Raw genomic sequence first — 22,824 nt, 5'->3', positions numbered from 1 at the left:
CTCCCTGTTGAAGGAGGTGTTGCCCTGAAGGATGTTCAAGACCGTAGGCTGGAAACAGCATTGAAACGGTCCTTTGAAATTGCAGGTCTCACTGTTCGGGCGTCTGCATGCAGCTGTTATGCTGTTAGAGCCTGCCTAGCTTGGCTGCAACAGGCAGTGGCTCAGCCCGGAGATGGAGTGGAGCCCTTCTTGGATGTGGCTCCGCGGATGGAGGTGGCCTTGTTCTTTCTGGCTGATGCCCTTTATGACCTTGTCAGAGCTTCGGCTAAACAAATGGCAGTAGCAGTGGCGGCTCGCCGTCGTCTGTGGCTACGACACTGGGCAACGGACATGGCCTCTAAGCAAAGGTTGGTGAAGTTGCCTTTTCAAGGACTTCTCCTATTTGGTGAGGAGTTGGAGAAAATTGTGAAAGGCCTGGGTGATCCTAAACCCCAGCGCTTGCCCGAAGATAGGCAGAGGCCTTCCTCTAAGGGCCAGGCGGTCCACTCCTCGTACAGACCTCGCTTCCGTGAAGCTAGAAGGTACCGCCCGGGGCGTTCTGCTGGGTTCACTTCACGTGCCCGTGGTCAGCAGAGGAACTCCTTTCGCTCGGACAAGTGTTCCGCAGCCGGTGGCTCAAGACCAGGAGTTCAGGGGCGACACTCTCAATGATGGTGCGCCGGCCCTCTCCTCGATGCTTGTCATCGGAGGACGGCTTTCCCTCTTTGCCGAGGAGTGGGCCAAGATTTCCTCAGATCAGTGGGTTCTGGACCTGATCAGAGATGGATACAGAATAGAATTCAACGCCCCAGTAAGAGACGTGTTTGTGGAGTCCCGATGCGGTTCTGCCATCAAACGGGCGGCAGTGGAGGAGACTTTGCAAGGTCTGATTCTGTTAGGGGCTGTGACCCCGGTGCCTCCCGCCGAGCAAGGCTGCGGCCGATACTCCATCTACTTTGTGGTGCCGCGAAAAGGTGGGTCCTTTCGCCCTATTCTGGACTTAAAAGAAGTGAACAAGTCCCTGAGAGTGCGGCATTTCCACATGGAATCCCTGCGCTCCGTCATTGCGGCGGTACAGCCAGGAGAGTTTCTCACGTCTCTAGACCTGAAAGAAGCTTACTTGCACATACCGATTTGGCCCCCGCACCAGAAGTTTCTGAGGTTTGCGGTGTTGGGAAAGCATTTCCAGTTCAGGGCCTTGCCTTTTGGCCTCGCCACAGCTCCCCGAACCTTTTCGAAGGTAATGGTGGTAGTAGCTGCTTTTCTCAGGCGAGAGGGTATCAGGGTTCACCCGTACCTAGACAACTGGCTCATCAGAGCAGACTCTGCAACAGAGAGCTTACAAGCTACAGCCAGAGTGGTCTCAGTACTGCAATCTCTAGGCTGGGTCGTCAATATGGCCAAAAGTCACCTGACCCCTTCTCAATCTCTAGAATGTTTGGGGGCCAGGTTCGACACAGTCTCGGGCTATGTGTTCCTACCCGAGCTAAGGCGGTGCAAGCTTCAGAATCAGGTCCGTCTGCTCCTGAGGATGCCCCGCCCGCGAGCTTGGGACATTGTCCAGCTGCTGGGATCGATGACAGCCACGATGGAAGTGGTACCCTGGGCGAGAGCGCACCTGAGACCTCTACAGTATTCCCTACTCCGGAGATGGTCTCCTATTTCTCGGGATTACCAATGCAGACTTGCTTGGCTCCCTGCGGCCCGACTCAGCATGGAGTGGTGGCTCTCGGACAGCATGCTGCGGCGAGGAATGCCGCTGACGCTCCCCGTTTGGTGCCTAGTGGTAACAGATGCCAGCCTGAAGGGCTGGGGCGCACATTGCAAGGGGAAGCATGCCCAGGGTCTATGGACACCCGAGGAGTCGGAGTGGTCCGTCAACCGCCTAGAGTTGAAAGCGGTGTTTCAGGCGCTTCTGGCCTTTCAAGTGACCCTGGAAGGATTGGCTGTCAGAGTGATGTCGGACAACACGACAACGGTGGCCTATATAAATCGACAAGGCGGAACAAGGTGCAGAGCACTAGCCGCGCAGGCCGAACTGATTTGCCACTGGGCCGAGCTGCATCTTCAGTGTCTGTCGGCAGCTCATATTGCAGGTCAGAGCAATGTGCAGGCCGATTATCTGAGCAGGCATCAGATCGATCCAGCAGAATGGAATCTGGCAGACGAAGTATTCCTGCAGATCTGTGCCAAATGGGGCAAGCCCGTGATGGATCTAATGGCGACAAGTGCCAATACCAAAGTCTCGTGCTTCTTCAGCAGACGGAGAGATCCTCGCTCGGCGGGGTTGGATGCCTTGGCTCAACCCTGGCCTCCGGGTCTACTTTATGTGTTTCCCCCATGGCCCTTGATAGGGCGCCTGCTCTTGCGGATTCGGCTGCACCCAGGAGAAGTGGTCCTCATCGCCCCGGATTGGCCAAGGAGACCTTGGTATACAGACCTCCGACAGATGCTCCTGGAGGCTCCTCTGCCGTTACCTCTGGTACTGAACCTGTTGACTCAGGGACCGGTAGCCATGGAGGACGCCGGCCGCTTTGGTCTTACGGCATGGCTATTGAGAGGGCGCAATTGAGGGATAAAGGTTATTCCAATAAAGTTATTTCCACTTTCCTGCAAGCCCGCAAGTGGTCCACTTCCGTGGCTTATGCCAGGATTTGGTGCCTGTTTGAGTCTTGGTGTGCTTCCAGAGCCATTGCTCCAATGCGGGCTCCTGTCTCGCCGATTCTGGACTTTTTGCAGGAAGGTGTACAAAAAGGCTTGGCCTATAATTCCCTGCGGGTGCAGGTGGCAGCGTTGGCCTCCCTTCGTGGTAAGGTGGAAGGCGTGTCTTTGGCTGCTCACCCAGATGTGGCACGGTTTCTTAGAGGGGTGTTTCGGCTCCGACCTCCAGTGCGAGCACCCTGTCCAGCTTGGAACCTGGGGCTAGTTTTGAAAACCCTGCAGGCATCTCCTTTTGAGCCGCTTCGGCGAGCATCGGAGAAAGATTTGACACTGAAGGCCGTTTTTCTGGTGGCCATTACCTCGGCGAGACGGGTGTCAGAGCTCCAGGCGCTGTCCTGTAGAGACCCATTTCTGCAATTTTCAGAGTCCGGAGTCACGGTTCGGACCGTGCCTTCCTTTATGCCTAAGGTGGTTTCAGCCTTTCACCTAAACCAGCCCATTTTCTTGCCCTCTTTTTCAGAGGAAGAGTTTCCAGAATCTTTTGGGCAGCTGCACCTTTTGGATGTGCGCAGGACTCTGCTGCAGTATCTGCGAGTTACTAACTCTTTCAGGACTTCTGATCATCTGTTTGTTTTGCTATCCGGTTCTCGCAGAGGGTCTCCAGCGACTAAAGCCACTATTGCCCGCTGGCTCAAAGAAACTATCTTTTCAGCTTATCTGCTGGCCGGCAGGGTTCCGCCTGTAGCCTTTAAGGCACATTCTACTAGAGCGATTTCTTCCTCTTGGGCTGAAACTGGAGCACTCTCTCTTCAAGAGATATGCAGTGCAGCAACATGGGCTTCTAAGCTCTCCTTTGCCCGACATTACAGGCTGGATGTGGCTGCCAGGAGGGATGCGCGTTTTGGTGCACAAGTGCTAGCGCATGGTGTGGCTTGTTCCCACCCTATCTAGGGATTGCTTTGTTACATCCCATACGTAATGGCTTCATCTGCTTGATGACAAGGAAGGGAAAATTAGGTTCTTACCTTGGTAATTTTTTTTCCTTTAGTCATAGCAGATGAAGCCATGAGCCCTCCCTGTATGATTGTCTGTATGCTGTGAATCTGTTTTTCAGGTTCTGTTCTAATTTCCTGAAGTTCCTTCCTTGGGAGAAAGTTGGAAAACAATCTTCAGGATTCATGTTCAGTTTAAATTTAGGAGGATGTGTTCATTCCCTCCAGTGTGTTGGGAGGATGTGTGATTCCTCCAGGAGGCGCGTGTGTTCCCCTCCAGTTCTATAAATAGGAGGATGAGTTCATTCCCTCCAGTGTGTTGGGAGGATGTGTGATTCCCTCCAGGAGGCGCGTGTGTTCCCCTCCACTTATACAATAAGGAGGATGAGTTTATTCCCTCCAGGAGGATGTGCATTCCCTCCTTTATGAGTTCATGCCCTTGTGATGGGCCATCGTTCGCTGTGAGGAAAGCTCTTGTGATTCCCATTGCGGTTTGCCATACTGCTTTGGAAGCTTCAAATACTGAAGAGGCAGTGGAGCTAGCTGGCCAAGAGGGCACTGTGAAAGTTTGAGTGCTCTCTATCTCCCCTGCTGGTTGATGGACATAACCCATACGTAATGGCTTCATCTGCTATGACTAAAGGAAAGAAAATTACCAAGGTAAGAACCTAATTTTCCCTTATAGGCACAGGGGGAGTGAGTGCTGGCATGTCATATATGGAATTGCAGAGCAGCGTGCACAGGGATGGGGGTGTGCGTGATGTTGGAGGCAAGAAAATTGTGCGAAGGAAGGTTGTGTGCAAGGGGAGGGGGGCATGATAAGTCAGGCATCCCTCTCCTCCTTTCTTACCCATTCCATCTCTTTCTCACCTGCCCTTTCTATTCCTTCATTTCATCCTCCCTCACCCTCACTTCCTCTCTGTTTATCTTCCTTCCCCACCCTATTTGTGGTATTCGAGTAAGTCTGGGGTCAGTTTTCTCTTCCTGTGCCAGCATGGCTTTGGTTCTGGCCAGCAGACTAACCCCTCCGCTGCTGTTGTCATGGGTCAATTTGTGGTATTTCTTTACTTCTTTTGCCATGGAAATTGATGTTCCTGTAGCACCAGCTTTCTTCTTCATTGCCTCGCAAATCATACTGATCTCCAGATGGTGGGGCCTGGCCTCCCTGCAACCATGCTGTTTGCTGCTAAATGAACCAGCACCCATCTAAATCCATATGCATATGGCTTGACAGGCAAGACAGATGAACTGACAATGCACAACAGGTGCTGTCACCTTTTATGAAGAATCCCTTAAACTCGCTTAAATATATCTGAAAACAATTGCTATGTCATGCTATGCTAACAAGGTCTTATATCATTTCCCACAAAATCCATGCAACTACTGGTTCAGAACAAGCTACAAACTTGTAACAAGATACAGTAACAAATATTAGATATTAAACAATATTTTCAAAAAAGCCAAGTCTTCAGTCACTTTCTAAATGTACTATAAGAAGGACTCTGATGAATATTTAAAGGCAAAGCATTCCATTACATAACCACATAATAATACTACTACTACTACTAATAGCATTTATATAGCGCTACCAGACGCACGTAGTGCAATAGTATGACCCTTCATGAACTTTCCTATAATGTATACCTTTTGCGGTTGGAAAAGACAACATTGAACGTCCAAAAGTTAGGCACCAGATCCATGCTGAACACTATTCTATAAAGGATGCACTGTCCTATACCTTAACAGCAATTCCATTAATTTATTCAGTGGGGTCAGATTAAGCAGCCTGTAATTCCCAAGAGGAAGAGTCATATCTGCCTGTCTCCAGCCTTCCCAAACCACTTCTGACTCAAAGAAAGAAAAGATTAAATTGTATGGCTGCCAGAAAATTACTAAGTTACTACTACTACTACCACTACTTATCATTTGTTTAGCGCTACAAGGCATATGCAGGGCTGTACACCATACACAAAAGATAGTCCCTGCTCAAAGAGCTTAAAGGATAAAGACAGGTAAACAGACAGAACAATTAAGGGTTGGAAAATAAAGAGGTGAGGATAAAGGACAGGGCAAGTGAGTTAAGTTCCCTTAATACTCTTGCTCGATTGCATTTTTATGGAAAGAGCCCCAGTGCATAGTTTTGAGGACTGATGCTGTAATGACTTGACCAAGTTAGAATGGGATATAAAGTTGAGGAAAAATTCCTGGGTAATTTTAAGTGAAGGATCATGCATCCAAATAATAGCCATTGTTCAGCTGAACTGGAATTCCAAAGAAGCAGGAAGAGGTGTATTGTATCCAAAAGAAAAATAAATAAGGGTCACTTATTTGTATTTTTGGATGTCTGAAAACCAGCATTTAAACATCCATTTTGCATGGATGTCCAAATCCTGATTTTATAAAACTGGTATATGGTCATCTAAAACTGGAGTATGGTCTTTATGGCAAGGTGCTGCTGGTCTAAGCATGTGTGTATGGTGTACAGTGCTGCGTATGCCTTGTAGTGCTATAGAAATGATAAATAGTAGTAGTAGTAGTCTTGAGCAGGATTACAGAGGAGCCAAAATATGGACATCTGACTTTGAATTCAGAAGGGTAAGCAACATTTAAGATGGACATTGTAATTTACTCCTGGTGCTCGGCATGTCCAAGTGACATGGTACTTTTTTATTTTTAATTAACTTCTTAATAGACCTCCGTGGAGGAGTAGCCTAATAGTTAGAGCAGGGAGCTGAGAACGAGGGGACCCTTGGTTCAAATATCACTTCAGCTCTTTTGATTTCTTTTTTAATTGCAAGCCTTCCAAGGACAGAAAAGTATGTTCTATACCTTAATGTACACCACTTTGATAGCCTACTGGTTATTTGTACAGGTTTTATATACTGGTTATTGAAAACAATCAAAGCAGTTCATAAGTTCACCATTCAAAACATTTCCTTTCCCACCTTCCTTAATACAATCTTTAACATTCCCTGGTTACAATTTCCCTAACCCCTGACCGTCTCGACCTAGCCCCTTATTACTATCAAATAAAAAAGTAAGAGGTCCTTTTATTAAGGTGTGTTAATGAATTAGTATGTATTAAGTACCATGCAGCACATAGGTATACAGCGCACTATATGGCATTTAGTGTGCGCTAATCATTAGTGTGTGCTAAATCCTTTAGCGCACCTTAGTAAAAGAACCCCTAAATGAAAACTAATGCACCTACCTCAGTATATCCACTATTTTGGCATTACGAGTAAAGCCAAGTTTTTAGTGCTTTATGAAAGGGCACATAATACTTCAGCAGGCATAACTCAGAAGGCATTTTGATTCAGGCCAGTGGTTCAGATCCTTACACTGAGCCTCAGCATTCCTGTGTACCACCTTCCCTCATCCTCTGGACTTCCTTCCCCATGTGTTTGGATTTACTTGTTTGTGGATATGGAAAACTCTTTTTAGTAACTTTTTAATGAGAATGTCTGGCTGTTTGGAAACCACTTCTCGAGCTGCTAATATCTCCTTTTATGTAAAGTGGCAGATAACATTGGCTTTTCTTATATAGGATAATTACTTAATAACATCTGCAACCTAAAATCCTTATGTAACACCATATGTCTACTCTCTTCTCATTTCTACTATCCATGATGTATTGTAAGCCACATTGAGCCTGCAAAGAGGTGGGAAAATGTGGGATACAAATACAATAAATAAATAAATAAAATATATGGACAAAGTCAGAGATACATGAGAAATATCTGAGACAGAACAATAATTCTAAAATATTTATCTGTTTACTGCAGCCATTGGTCCAGAATACACAATTGTATTTTACAACTTTATTTAATCTGATAAATAGAAGAAAGCTGTGCTAAATCCAGATGATTTCTCTCCAAGGCACAATATAAAAAAAACAAAAAAATTAATTTCATTGCAGAGATTATGTGAGTGCCCCTGGCTTTGGCTGGGGGTACCATAACATGGCTGAGCCACACGGCTTCCAATTTGAGAAGGGTAAGGGGCAGTGAAGGTTAAAGTTTGAGTGAACTTGGATGAAGGAATGACAAGGGTTTGGTGTAGATAAGGGAGGTTGGGAGCAGCTTTAGAGTGAGAAACTGATTGGAGCATGGGAACTGTTAGGACAAATGCGAATACCGAATGTGAATAATAGGCATTGAGCCATAACATAGCAAATAATAAAAGAAGCAACATGAAATCAGAGATCAAGTGTTTATTTCAGAAGGATTTAGCATATTTTAGTAGGATTATTCATATTCAAATTTAAATCGCTAGTTAACGTATTTGGGACCAAATTGAATCAAATACAAATATTTGGTACAGCCCTAATGGGAACGCAAGCTTGCTCCAATCAGTGTTAGGCTAAGTTTTCTGAAGCAGCAGGAACTTGGGTGGGAGATAATTCTGACAGGGAGTTTGAGTGTGTAGGGCCGTTAACCCACCTACCCTCCTTGTCATTGTGTGTGGGTCCAGGTGTGTGGTTGGGTATGTTGGGAATTTTTCTTTTTCTTATCAGGTACGAGGTTGGGAGGTAGTTTGGGCTTTGTCTCAGTGGGGTTGCTTAACCGTTTGCTGCTTATTGGATAGTTTGAGATGAGGAAACTTGGGGTGGGGGTTAAAGAAATAGTTCATGTGCAGCACCATCATGGACCTTGAGGGCGGGAGAGGGGAAAGTGCAGGGTCTGACATTAACACAGATCATCCTGCCATTGAATTTAAAGTAATAGTGCAAATGTTTACAGTTCATTTGTTACCGAATAACTACAAAGTTGTGATGTCTTATGGGTTTATATGTCATTGTTACAGTTGACTTGTGGGTTGGTATTCTTGAAATGTTTGACTTGTTATTCAAACGTAATAAAGCTGTGACCGGTTTTGTCACATAGTACTTTTGTTGTTCTGTTATTTGCTGGGCATATGAATTAAGGAGGTTTTGGTGCAGCAAAATATTTTATTTTATTATATTTTTTCTTTATATTTTTTAGGGCTGCAGATTTATTGGATTATAATGCTGTCAATGTGCTAAAATTTTAATATGCACCAAACGTTTAATCGCAAATAACTCATCAGAGCTTTATATATTTTTTTCTTCTATAATAAGCTTATGTTGGCATCATAAAATTATAAGACAGGTCATCGTAACATTGACTCAGCAGCAAGAGGTCAGGGAAGATAGGAAACCCAATGGAAAATAAACTCTTCAAGGAGCCATGTCAGCTGCTGACAAATCAAAACAAAGCCTCCACTCATAATCTGTAGTCTAACTAGATATCCATTAGAGAGGGCACATCAGGCATGACCTGTCATGCTAATAAAATTTATTTAAATGTGAATCTTTGAAGAAGAGCTCATGTCGTAAAGACACGGTGCTTAATAAATTCAGATATGCATGCTTAATCTCTGAGACCCTATCCTAAGCACGAATAGTGGGCTCGTGCCAATCAGGTTCTAGTAGGTGGTCACAAAACTTGTTCATGGGCTTGTTCTTCAAAGTCTGTGGAGAGATTATAAGTGAGCAAGAAGAACCAACCAGTTTTCATTTTCTTTTCGTTTGTGTTGTGGTTCCCTCCTACCTATCCTTAAATATTTGTTTTGAGAGCTAGAGAAAGAGACTTTCGTCATTATAATAGTTGTCCATATTCTAGATCGGTTGGGTTTCCTATGTTCTCTTCCTCTCATCTCCCCCCACAAAGGTTTTGTTGTGTGTGTGTTTCTCTTTTGGATTTAAACAACATTGCTTATTTTGAATCTTTGGGCTCCTTTTACTAAGATGTGCTAATGGATATAGTGTGCGCGAAATGCTAAGAAGCCCATTTTATTCTATTAGCACACCTTAGCAAAAGTAGCCATTTCTCTCTCAGCAACAATAATAACATCTTCCAACTTTAACTCTTTCCTCATCAACAAACTTTAGATGAGTGATTTGAAGAAATTAGCTTAGAAATGCCTATTGTCAGGCGAGTGACTGAACTTGAATCTGAGCATTCATCAGGCAGGAAAAGTTATAGGCCCTTTACATATATATAACCAAAATTAAATATTCCTTATGGGCTATGTACAGTTAACGTTTGGTAGAGAAGTTCATTCCTGCCATTACCCAGAAGTTCAGTGAATTGTTCCCTGTGGGTGTGGAGAAAACTTTAATCACGTGATTAATTGTGATTACATTTTGTAATCTTCCTTCAGCCCTAATTTTCTTTTTTAATAAAGGTAGTCACAGTTCTTACTATCATGTAAATTTAAGTTTTGTATTCTTTAATGTATAAAGAAACAATTCTAAAAACTCTGTGGGAATTGTATTATTTTGCATTGACATCAGTAAAAAGAAGAAATCAATTTACAGGGACATGGCATAGGGTCCCAAGACTGAGCAAATGGAAAAATATATGCTGTCTGAAACGTAAATGAAAAAAGCAATGAATAATGGAGATACAAGATAATACTGTTTTATAAGATTCCTGGCACAGTCTGCTCATTAATCTTACAAAAATATGAAAGAGGAAAGGGGATTTAAGTTCTGTGATTAAACAATTTGATGATATAATAGTTTTGATATTAAGTACACTGCTGATGGAAGTGAGAATGAGGTTTGACTCTCTGGTGTCGGAGCAGTACTGATTTGCTTTGCATTTTTTGATATAGGAGAAAAGTAGTGCATTTAATCCTAATTAAAAGACCTTATACAAAGTACCTGTAACTGTAGTTTTGTTAACCTATAGTTCTATCATGCATTTATTTAGATAATATGCCAAAAAATGTAAAATTTTTAACTTCAGTTTTTGATCATGTGTGTTTTCAGCCTGAACCTATTTTGAATCGCCCTCATTTCCATTGGTTCCTCAAGTGCTTGTGATGGGAAGTGTATCTCATATCAGACAAAGTTCTGGAATTCTTTCATGTGTTATAAATGGAAAATTCTTTTTATATTCTGTATTGTATATTATTGAAAATTGGTCATACAAGACCTTTTGTAATGTACTGTAATGATGGTGCAATAATGTGTTAAAAAATAGGTTCTAAATATAGCAGCTATAATTTGAAATTTTGCCACTTTGCTTTTTCTAGCTATACCATTTGAAACATTGGTGTAAATTTTATAAATTGGCACCACAAAGGAATGTGTCTAGCACCATTTCTGTAACAGCTTAAGGGCACACCTACTTACGACTACTTTCGAAGATGGAAAAAGACCACAAGACAATGAATTAGTTAGCTAATCATAGATCTTATATCGGAATTTAATAGGAGCACATCTCATAAGTGGGAAATTTATTTATTTGTTGCATTTGTATCCCACATTTTCCCACCTCTTTGCAGGCTCAATGTGGCTTAAAATACATCATGAGTAGTGAGAATACATTAGAAAGTATACAGAAGGATTTTTGGTACATGATATTGATAAAACATGATAGTGTTTTAGCAGACAATCATAGTAAGAAATATTTAAGAATTATATAAGAATTATATTGGAAATGTGCATTTAGTAATAGCGAAAAAAATATGATAGTGGTTTGGCAAGCAAATATTGTAAGGGCAGGTCTGGATATATGTACAGGAGTTCATATTTGTTGATCTTTGTTGTATGCCTTGTTGAAGAGATGGGTCTTCAGTAGGCTTTGGAAGTTGGCTTGTTCATAGATCGTTTTTAGGTTTCTCGGCAGCGCATTCCAGAATTGTGTGCTCAGATAGGAAAAGGTTGACGCATGCGTTAGTTTGTATTTAAGACCTTTGCAATTTGGGAAGTGAAGATTGAGGAATGTACTGGATGATTTTTTAGCATTCCTGACTGGTAAGTCTATCAGGTCTGACATGTAGGCTGGTGCGTCTCCATGAATAATTTTGTGAACTAGGGTGCATACTTTGAACGTGATACGTTCTTTGAGTGGGAGCCAGTGCAGTTTTTCTCATAGAGGTTTAGCGCTTTCGTATTTTGTTTTACCGAATATGAGTCTAGCTGCAGTATTCTGAGCTGTCTGAAGTTTCTTGATTATTTGCTCTTTGCAGCTGGCGTAGAGTGTGTTGCAGTAATCTAGATGACTGAGTACCATTGATTGTACCAGGTTGCGGAAGACGGTATCCAGTTGACAGTGCGATTTAGAAAATTTGTTAACCGATTCTTCCCAGCATGGTAGTACCACTTATGTAGTGAGAATTATTTAAGCAACAGTCAATATATTAAAATGTAGCAACATAGGCCTTCTGGTATATTTCACTGAAAATGCCATTGTGATACTTAAAAGTATCCTTATCAGCCTTGCACAATCTTTATTCTTTCTTGTTTGACTGACCATTTTGGACTCCTGATTAAAATTCTAAAGTTATAACAGATGGTACTGATAAATGTCACTTGCTGTAAAACTTGTTCTCCAAGGACAAGCAGACTGCTTGTTCTCACATGTGGGTCGACGTCCGCGTCAGCCCAGGAAACGGAGCAAATTTATGAAGCAAAAATAAAAAGGTTTTGCCTAGAGTCTTCTGGTGCATAAATCATTCGCACCACACATTCGCGGATGACTTCCTGCCCGTCGCGCGAGTGTTCCCCTTAGTTTTATTTTCTCCACGTTGAGGTGCGATAGTTTTTTTTTTCTGTGCTGTTCTCAGGCCCAGGAAAGAGTCTTTGCGACTATTCGGTTTTTTTCTTCTAATTTTTTCTTTATTTTATTTTATTATTAAAAAAAAAAACAATTCCCATAATGTATTTTTAGTTTTGTCCCCTTTTAAAGTCTCCTTTGTTTTTTCGACACGACCAGGCCGGTCGGTCGGGTTATTCCCTTATTTTTTTGTGCCCCTTTTTCTTTTAACAGGCATAATCGCATCTTTTAATTTTGCCGAAGCCGTTTTCCCTTCCATGTCATCGAAGACACCCAGCGGCTTCAAATGTACTCAGTGCAACCGGACCATCTCCGGTACCGATACCCACACCTGATGTATCCCGTGCCTTGGGCTCGACCATAACCCATCCGCTTGTAGTCTTTGTCTTCGTATGAAGAAACGGACCTAAGTGTCTTGAGAAGCCCAATCAGAAAAGCTTTTTGGGGCTCGGTCCGGTCCTTCGACATTGACATCGGTACTGAGGTCGGCGGCATCGACATCTAAAGGAGCATCAACGTTGGGAAGAGAGGTAATGGCTGCTGAGAGACCAACTCGCGCTTGGAGCAGTGAGGCATCGAGTGGGTCTCCACCTGCCTTGAGGCCTCCTGTTATGCAGGCCCCCCAGGACTGGCCTTTATCGGACCCGGCCCCGAGGAGACGTGAGGATTCCACGTCCTCATCGGTACCGATGGCGAGGAGACGCGAGGACTCCACATCCTCCTCGTCGGTACCGAGGAGTCTCGATGATGGGCATCGAGTGAAGGCGAGGTAGCACCGTCATCGTTCTCCTTTGGCACATGGTACCGGGAGCTCCAGGGCATCGAGAGTCGGCACCCGAGAAGCGTCGGCGCCGAGAGGATCGCTCCCCCTCTATAAGGAGGTGCTGATGCATCGTTTTCCTAGCAGCCCGGTACCTGCTCCCAAGCCTCCACAGATTCTGACACCACCTGTTCCACCGACCCCGCAGCCTTCTCCGATGGCAGCTCTCGACGAGCGCACCTGGGCCTTGTTTCCAGAACTTCTGGAGGGACTGCTACGCCTGTCAGCTTGCGCCTTCTGTACCATCTGCTGCAGCAGTGTCTAGCCCTTCTCCTGCGGTGAGGTCCCCGACCTGCCACCCAGGTCGACTCCCGTTCGATGTCAGTGGAGGGAGCTTTGCCGCAGTCAGACCGGGCGTCTGCCTCTCGACATCGCCATCAAGGACATCATTCCTTGGCGTTGAGGCAGGTTCAGTGTAGGAGTACCTTAACAGAGGTCTTATCTGATACTGAGCAGGAGCGTTCATGGGAGTCAGAGGAAGATCCCAGGTACTTTTCTTCTGATGAGCTATGTACCTGGGAGCAATTTATGAAGTCCACTGCAGTGCCCCCTAGGGTGCCCGGTTGGTGTCCTGGCATGTGAGGGGGACCAGTGCACTACGAATGCTGGCTCCTCCCACGACCAAAGAGCTTGCATTTGGTCGTTTCTGAGATGGGCGTCCAAAAATCAGACACGACCATCTCTAAGAACGACCTAAATTTCAGGATTTGGGCATCGCCGACCGTGTTATCAAAATGAAAGATAGACGTCCATTTAAAAACGCCATCCTGGAGGTTCAGGACAAATATATTCCACGTATTAGAAAAAAGGGAAAAAAGACTAAACGTCAGCCGGCGTGGCTAAACAGTAAGATAAAGGAAATCATTAGAGCCAAAAAACAATCCTTCAGAAAGTGGAGAAGAGAACCAACTGAAAGTAACAGGATAGATCATAAGGAATGCCAAGCCAAATGCAAAGCGGAGATAAGGAGGGCAAAAAAGGACTTTGAGAAGAAATTAGCGTTGGAAGCAAAAATACATAGTAAAAACTTTTTTAGATACATTAAAAGCAGGAAACCGGCCAAAGAGTCGGTTGGGCCGCTGGACGAAAATGGTGTTAAAGGGGCGATCAAGGAGGACAAAGCCGTAGCGGAGAAATTAAACGAATTCTTTGCTTCGGTCTTCACCGAGGAGGATTTGGGGGGGACACCGGTGCCGGAAAGAATATTTGAAGCGGGGGAATCGGAGAAACTAAACAAATTCTCTGTAACCTTGGAGGATGTAATGGGTCAGTTCAGCAAGCTGAAGAGTAGTAAATCACCGGGACCTGATGGTATTCATCCCAGAGTATTAATAGAACTAAAAAATGAACTTGCGGAGCTACTGTTAGAAATATGCAATCTGTCCCTAAAATCGAGTGTAATACCGGAAGACTGGAGGGTAGCCAATGTTACTCCGATTTTTAAGAAGGGTTCCAGAGGAGATCCGGGAAATTATAGACCGGTGAGTCTGACGTCGGTGCCGGGCAAGATGGTGGAGGCTATTATTAAGAATAAAATTGCAGAGCATATACAAAAACATGGACTGATGAGACAAAGTCAGCACGGATTTAGTGAAGGGAAGTCTTGCCTCACCAATCTAATGCATTTTTTTGAGGGGGTAAGCAAACATGTGGACAATGGGGAGCCGGTTGATATTGTATATCTGGATTTTCAGAAGGCGTTTGACAAAGTGCCGCACGAAAGACTCCTGAAGAAATTGCAGAGTCATGGAATCGGAGGTAGGGTATTATTATGGATTAAGAACTGGTTGAAAGATAGGAAGCAGAGAGTAGGATTGCGTGGCCAGTATTCTCAGTGGAGGAGGGTAGTTAGTGGGGTCCCGCAGGGGTCTGTGCTGGGTCCGTTGCTTTTTAATGTATTTATAAATGACCTAGAGATGGGAATAACTAGTGAGGTAATTAAATTCGCCGATGACACAAAATTATTCAGGGTCGTCAAGTCGCAGGAGGAATGTGAACGATTACAGGAGGACCTTGCGAGACTGGGAGAATGGGCGTGCAAGTGGCAGATGAAGTTCAATGTTGACAAGTGCAAAGTGATGCATGTGGGTAAGAGGAACCCGAATTATAGCTACGTCTTGCAAGGTTCCGCGTTAGGAGTTACGGATCAAGAAAGGGATCTGGGTGTCGTCGTCGATGATGCGCTGAAACCTTCTGCTCAGTGTGCTGCTGCGGCTAGGAAAGCGAATAGAATGTTGGGTGTTATTAAGAAGGGTATGGAGTCCAGGTGTGCGGATGTTATAATGCCGTTGTATCGCTCCATGGTGCGACCGCACCTGGAGTATTGTGTTCAGTACTGGTCTCCGTATCTCAAAAAAGATATAGTAGAATTGGAAAAGGTACAGCGAAGGGCGACGAAAATGATAGTGGGGATGGGACGACTTTCCTATGAAGAGAGGCTGAGAAGGCTAGGGCTTTTCAGCTTGGAGAAGAGACGGCTGAGGGGAGATATGATAGAAGTGTATAAAATAATGAGTGGAATGGATCGGGTGGATGTGAAGCGACTGTTCACGCTATCCAAAAATACTAGGACTAGAGGGCATGAGTTGAAGCTACAGTGTGGTAAATTTAAAACGAATCGGAGAAAATTTTTCTTCACCCAACGTGTAATTAGACTCTGGAATTCATTGCCGGAGAACGTGGTACGGGCGGTTAGCTTGACGGAGTTTAAAAAGGGGTTAGATAGATTCCTAAAGGACAAGTCCATAGACCGCTATTAAATGGACTGGAAAAATTCCTCATTTTTAGGTACAACTTGTCTGGAATGTTTTTACGTTTGGGGAGCGTGCCAGGTGCCCTTGACCTGGATTGGCCACTGTCGGTGACAGGATGCTGGGCTAGATGGACCTTTGGTCTTTCCCAGTATGGCACTACTTATGTACTTATGTACTTATGTACTAATATGGGTTTTCTTGTCCCTCCACCAGGACGTTTTGCGAGGACGTCCTTAGCAAAACTTGGGCATCCCTTTCGATTATGCCCCTCCACGTGTGCGGGCCCTTTAGTGATTGAGACCCCCCAAAAATTAGTGATGGAATTTGAAAATGCTGACTTCCCCTCAGCTGTGTAAATTTTGTACTTTTGATTAATTCTGATAATCAGTTTTGGTCCTAAACAGACTTCTGTGAAAAAGGTAATTCCCATTTAAAACAAAGTTTCTCTGTGTCGGTTGACAGTCTGAAACCCAAATAAATTGGATCGCCGTGAATAATCCTAAATGGTTTAAGAACCAGCATACTTTACAGGTTTGAATTAATCTGAAAAACAGATTGGACCCTATGTCTAAAGGACTGGATAACAGTAGAGAAAGTAGAGAAAAAGAAATACAAAAGACTGAAGCAAGTTTCTCATATGTTTCAGTTCAGCCTTGAGGATCCTGTGTAGTGAAGGTTTTCCCCTATCTTGTGAATTCCTTCACTCACATTCCATCCTATACAGCTCTCAATCTGGGTTCAGGCCAGCAAATAGTACAGAAACTGTATTAACTACCCAGATAGCCAGTTCTTTTAGGAAAGAACTGAACCTAGGTAGGAAATTTTTAATTTTGCAATTTGATATGTCTAGTGCTTTTGATACAGGTGATCATTACATTTTACTAAGCTTGATGTGTCATGTTGGTATTTGTGATACAGTGGCAGTGATTCAGTGGATTTCTAAAATCTAGACACTATCAAGTAAAGCAGGCTGGTCTTTTGTCTCCATCCTGGCCCTCAGTTTGTGGTGTTCTCAGGGCTCCCCCCCCCCCCCCCATCCTGTTCAGTTTGATGATGGCTCCACAAAGTAGTTTACTGGAATCCAGAGATCTTAAGGCCTTCATGTATGCTGCTGATATTACCATTTATATTCCATTTTGGAGAATTTCAGAGATCTTGCCTACCATGAAATCTGGCTTGAATCTGATGGCATCCCAGGCTGCTGAATTCAAACTTAACAAAGATAAAACCAAATTCCTGATTCTGACTAATCCCTGTCACCTCGTGGTATTCAGAATTTCATGATAAATAATATAACTTACCGTTAGCTACTACTGTGAAACTTCTGGGTGTAACCATTGACCAGTATCTGTCCTTTGAACCTCAGGTGTCAAAGGTGGTTTCTTGAGTCTTCAATACATTGTGGAGATTGAAGCGATTGCACCCTTTCTTTTTGAACTGTGTCTTCCGTTCTTTGGTCCAAACATTAGTTCTTTACAAATTTTATTATTGTAATGCTGTTTATCCATGTTTGAAGTGCTCCTTAGTCAGGAAATTACAATTACGCAGAATACTGCTGCCCACCTTGAATGTGGAGCTCCTCAATATTCTAGGGCAACTTCTCCCCTGGTTAAATTGCATTGGCTTCCAATAAATTCTCTGATCACCTTTGAGCTTTGCCTACTTGCTTACCAAATTTTGTATTGACTATTGCCTAGTTACATGCAGAACCTGGTAGACCTGCCTTCAACAAATGCTTTTCTGACATCTAAGGAATATCTCATGCTTCACCGATCCAGTTGTAAGAATCTTCATTATACATCTATTTATACTGCAGGTTTTACCTACCAGGCTTCTAAGATGTGGAACGCTTTATCTAATGCACTGAGATATGTTACTGATTATTATTTTGTAAGTTGCTGAAGGCATTTCTGTTTGATCAGTCCCTCACCTTCACTAGTGCTTGTTAGTTCCTGAGCATGTTAGGTATCTTGTTTTGGTTACTGTCCAGAGGCAATTTTTTGTTTAAGATTGTCCATTTCTTGTGTATGCTCACATTTAGGATTACCATATGGCTCCAGAAAAAGGAGGACAGATTGAGCCAGTCTGGGTTTTACTTCCATTGCTTTCAATGGAAGCAAAACCTGGACTGGATCAATGTGTCCTCTTTTTTTTTTTCTGGAGCTATATGGTAACCCTACTCACATTACTTGCATTGTACCATAGTAATTGTTTCCTGTTTGCCTCATTGAACCTGAACTTGTTTGGGATAATGTGGGATATAAATGTCTCAAATAAATATATAAAATACTATGGGAAAATGCATAGTGTATGTACCTATGGTTTGGTTATTTTCTATCACTCCTTTACCTACTGTATAATTAGTATGATGACCCATTATACTTTATGGTTTTTTTAAGGCTGAAGAAATAACGCTAACAATTGGTCAGGCATTTGATTTGGCATACAGAAAATTTCTGGAGTCTGGTGGGAAAGACGTTGAAACTAGAAAACAGATTGCTGGATTACAGAAAAGAGTAAGTTCTTAATAGTGGACTTATATTTTATTGACTGAAATTTGGGAGGATAATACTCAAAAGTTGACAGCAGTGTACATCACAGGTCCTGCCTGTGCTCCACACAAACTACATCCCCGAGAACCCATATGCCAGATCCTGTAAAAGTAGAACCGTGGAAAAGGATTTATAAAGGTACTCCCCACTATGTGACTTTGGATCAATAATAAAATGTAATTTGGATCTTAGTATGTAAGGTAACATCTTTAATCTAAACAATGTGAGGTTCTAAAGTTCTTTACATGCACGGTTCCTTAGACATTTGTTGATGTAATTACAAATTATTTCAAGACAAAGAGCAGCCTTGCTAACAGCCAGTGATGATATCAAAATTTCAAGCTTATTAAGGGGCCCTTTTACTAGGCCGCATAAGCATCTATGCATCCCCATGTACCAAAATGGAATTACCACATGGCTACCATGTGGCTCACGTGGTAATTTCATTTTTGGCAAGTGTCCACTATGCACACCCAAAAAATATTTTCTGGCGCTCGTCAGCTATGCATGCCAAGTGGCATTTGGCGTGCGTAGGTCATTACTGCCCGATTACCTTGTGAGACCTTACTGCTAGGTCAATGGCTGGCGGTAAGGTCTCAGACCCAAAATGGACGTGCGACAATTTTAATTTTGCTGCACGTCCATTTTTGGCAAAAATGTTAAAAAGAGCTTTTTTTTACAGTCGCGCTGAAAAATGGATTGGCGCGCACCCAAAACCCACGCCTACACTACCGCAAGCCATTTTTCAGCGCACCTTAGTTAAAAGGACCCCCTAAAAGAGCAACTTTCAAAACAAATAGAGATCTAATTGTCAAAAGAAAAACTGTTTTGAAAGTTGCCCTTCTGTCTTGGATTTATTCTGCACTGTAGCCACATTTGACCTATTTTCTTGTAGAATAAATCATTTACCCTCAAGAAATTGCCCAGTCTTTTTGATAACAAAAGGAAAATGGGCCACATACTTTCAGCAACAGTAAGTAGCACAGTTCCCTGGAAGCTGAGCAAGAGTCCTTCCAGTGGGGGGTTCTTTTCACTATTACATTTTCAATAGTGAGGAACAGGCAAGGCAGTCTCTGCAGGATTCAAAGGAACATGACTATCCTTAGTAATTGAAAACGCAATATTGAAGCACCACCCCCTACTGGCAGCAATGAAGGAATAGTGGTAAGTAGCACTATTAACTCACCTTAAACTATTGGAAAAGTGCGAGGTAAATACAAACATACAACTGGCAACATAGGGGCCCTTTTACTAAGCTGTACTAAGCGCTAACGCATGCTTAACACAGTCTGAAGTAGTTATGCTATCTGCATGTGCTAAATGCATGATAATTATATTTAATTTTTTTGAAGTGAGCATTTCAGGAGTGGAGAATGGTCATGGAAGCACTATTCAGCTAGCTCACTGAAATCACTGGCACGCTAACTGGTTAGCATGCCTAGAGTATGGGAGCCCTTATCGCATCCTAAGTAGGAAGTGGTAAATGCTACCACATTAACGCATGGCCACAAATGGGCTTGGTGTATGGGGAAAATCCAGTGTTAGGGTACACTAAGCCAATTTACAAGTGCAGAATAGTAAGATGGCCCCATAGTGAGATAAAGGAGCCTGTTTACTACAAAATATTGAAATCATTCATTAACCCACACTTACAGTAATGTTGGTGTTAGCTGCTAGATTCTGTATAGTGCACCTAGAGTTCCGTGCTGAAATCTAAGTGTATTCCATAACAACGCATGTAACCTAATTGGCTTAACAAGCTAATCAGCAATGATAACAGCACCTAATGAGCAATAATGATCACTAATTAGCAATAATTAGAATTTATGTTCAAAACTTACTAAGCATATTCTGTAATGAACTGCGCCTAAAGTCTAATGCGCACAGTTCAAAATGGGTATGGTTATGGACAGGAAAATGGGCATTCCAAAATATATTCTATATATTGCGCCTAAATCTAGGTGCTGCTTATAGAATACACTTAGCCGGAAATGTTTACCACGCAGATTTTTTTAGGCGCCTTATATAGAATCTGGCCCTATATGCACATTTAATGACCTAAGGTGTGCTGAAAAATGGCCTGCGGTAGTGTCGACACGTGTTTTTGGGCTTCGCGCAGAATCATTTTTCAATGCACCTGCAAAAAATGCTTTTTAAAAAATTTTTGCTGAATATGGACGTGTGGCAAAATGAAATTGCTGCACATCCATTTTGGGTCTGAGACCTTAGCGCCAGCCATTAACCAGGTGGTAATGACCTCCACGCGTCGAATACCACTTGGCACGCAGATCCAAAAATGAAATTACCGCAAGAGGCACATGGTAGTCGGGTGGCAACTCCATTTTGGCGTGCGTTGGGCGTGTGTAGACGCTTATTCGGCTTAGTAAAAAGGCCCCCAAGTCACTTAAGGGTGAATTTTCAAAACATACTCAGTGCTTCTCTTAAGTTTTAGGGGGCTGATAGTGGGAGGCAGTCCTCATAAGTGACGTGTTCGGTGATAACCCTGAATATTTAACTCTGGCTATTTCCGGTCACCAGCATTGAATATCTATTTTCATTTTGGGCCACTGGAACTTAACTGGTTAAGCCCATGTTCAGCACTAACCAGTTAAGTCCCTAGTGGTTAAAGATAGGACCGGTATTTATACTGTCCTATTTAACCACTTAACCCAGTGCTGAATTTCAGTGCTAACCGGCTATAACGCACAATATAGCCGGTTAGCTGCTATGCGCTAACCACGAATATTCAGCAGAGATAATAGGCTGTTTCCCTCTGAATATTTGCAATTAGCCAGTTAAATGCTAATTAACTTGCCAGGAGTAATTCCTGGCCGGTTAAATAGCGCTGAATATCGGGAGGTACATGTCTAAATTTAAATTGATTTTCAAATGAATTCAGGAACCTAATTTTTAAGGTGAAAAATTACAGACAATCTATTAATAATAATTAAAATAATTAAAAACAATAATATACAGACAATAATCTATTAATAACAGACATCAAATGGACAGCAATACCTTGGACTGACCATTACAAAATGAACCTAACTCTAAACTGGCGGAAGAAGGGCTCAAACAGTACACCAGAACGTACTACTTACACTACAATAGGGCAAATCGATCCACAAATATTCTGGCAACAAATATATGACAACGAATGGACAACACGCACTGATTCCATACTTTATCTCAACTACTGGGATGGCAGATGCAACAGCATACTAAACAAAATAGCACCCTTAAAAACAAAAATATCAAAAAGACAAAACACTATACCTTGGTTCAATGACGAACTAAAAAAACACAATCTAGAAAACTTGAACGAGTATGGAGAAAGACAAAAGATGAACACACACTCAACGCATGGAAACAAATACATAGAAAATACAAATACACAATAAAACAAACTAAAAGGTCCTACTACAAAACCAAATTAGGACCAGACTACAAAGATATGAAGAAACTATTACTAGACACCACCCCTATCACCACAACCAACACAGACATCCCACCCACAGATAAACTTGCTAACTACTTTAACGAAAAAATAATAAAGCTGACACTTTCCTAAACAAGAAGTTTCTTGTAAATTTTGATTAAATGAATAAATAATAAATAAATAAATAAAAATAATAATAAAGCTACGCAGCACACTTCCTCATCACAATACCGACATTGAAATCTTCTTCAACGATCTGGACCCATCGTCCGAAGGATACCCAGCTGACCGCATTTGGACAACATTTAATCTCCTCAGCACCGAATCAGTTACACAAGCGACTCACAGGTTCGCCAAGACCCACTGCAAACTGGATACATGTCCCAGTCATCTACTCAAGTCTGCCCCAGACCGCTTCATAGCAGACCTTATATGCCATCTAAACTTCATGTTACAACAAGGTCTCTTCCCTGAGGGACATGGCAACATCCTACTCACCCGATTACCAAAAGACATCAAGAAAAGCACAAACGATATCACCAATTACCGCCCAGTTGCGTCTATCCCATTAGTAGTAAAAATGATGGAGAGCTTCGTGACTAAACAGCTTACAGAATACCTGGACAAGTTGTCAATACTACATAATTCACAATCAGGATTCCGATCCCACCATAGCACCGAAACTGTCCTAGTCACCTTCCTGGCCAAATTCAAGCAGGAGATTGCCACAGGCAAAAGCATACTCCTCCTCCAGTTCAACATGTCGAGCGCATTCGACATGGTAAACCACAACATACTACTAAGAATACTAGGCCACTTCGGGATTGAAGGAATCGTACTTAACTGGATCAAAGGCTTTCTAACCACCAGAACTTATCAAATAAAATCAAAGTCAAACATATCACCACCGTGGAAAGCAGTCTGCGGAGTACCTCAAGGATCACCATTATCACCAATACTCTTCAACATGATGATGGTTCCACTGGCATAGTCCTTATCCAACCGAGGCCTTAACCCATTCATTTACGCAGATGATG

General features: G+C 42.9%; 1 protein-coding gene across 3 annotated transcripts in view; it reads left to right on the top strand.

Annotated features, from left to right (window-relative positions):
• Nucleotides 1–22,824, top strand: part of GULP1 (GULP PTB domain containing engulfment adaptor 1) — a 360,071-nt gene that overhangs the window by 277,913 nt on the left and 59,334 nt on the right. For all 3 annotated transcript variants that reach the window (XM_030209287.1, XM_030209289.1, XM_030209288.1), the window contains one exon: nucleotides 18,196–18,312. In XM_030209287.1, the coding sequence (XP_030065147.1) occupies nucleotides 18,196–18,312 (117 nt within the window). The remainder of the gene's footprint in view (nucleotides 1–18,195; nucleotides 18,313–22,824) is intronic.

Source organism: Microcaecilia unicolor, chromosome 7 (genome assembly GCF_901765095.1).
Source record: "Microcaecilia unicolor chromosome 7, aMicUni1.1, whole genome shotgun sequence".
NCBI classification, from domain to species: domain Eukaryota; kingdom Metazoa; phylum Chordata; class Amphibia; order Gymnophiona; family Siphonopidae; genus Microcaecilia; species Microcaecilia unicolor.
The sequence above is the reverse complement of the archived record's forward strand: the minus strand, read 5'-3'. Positions and strand labels throughout refer to the sequence as shown.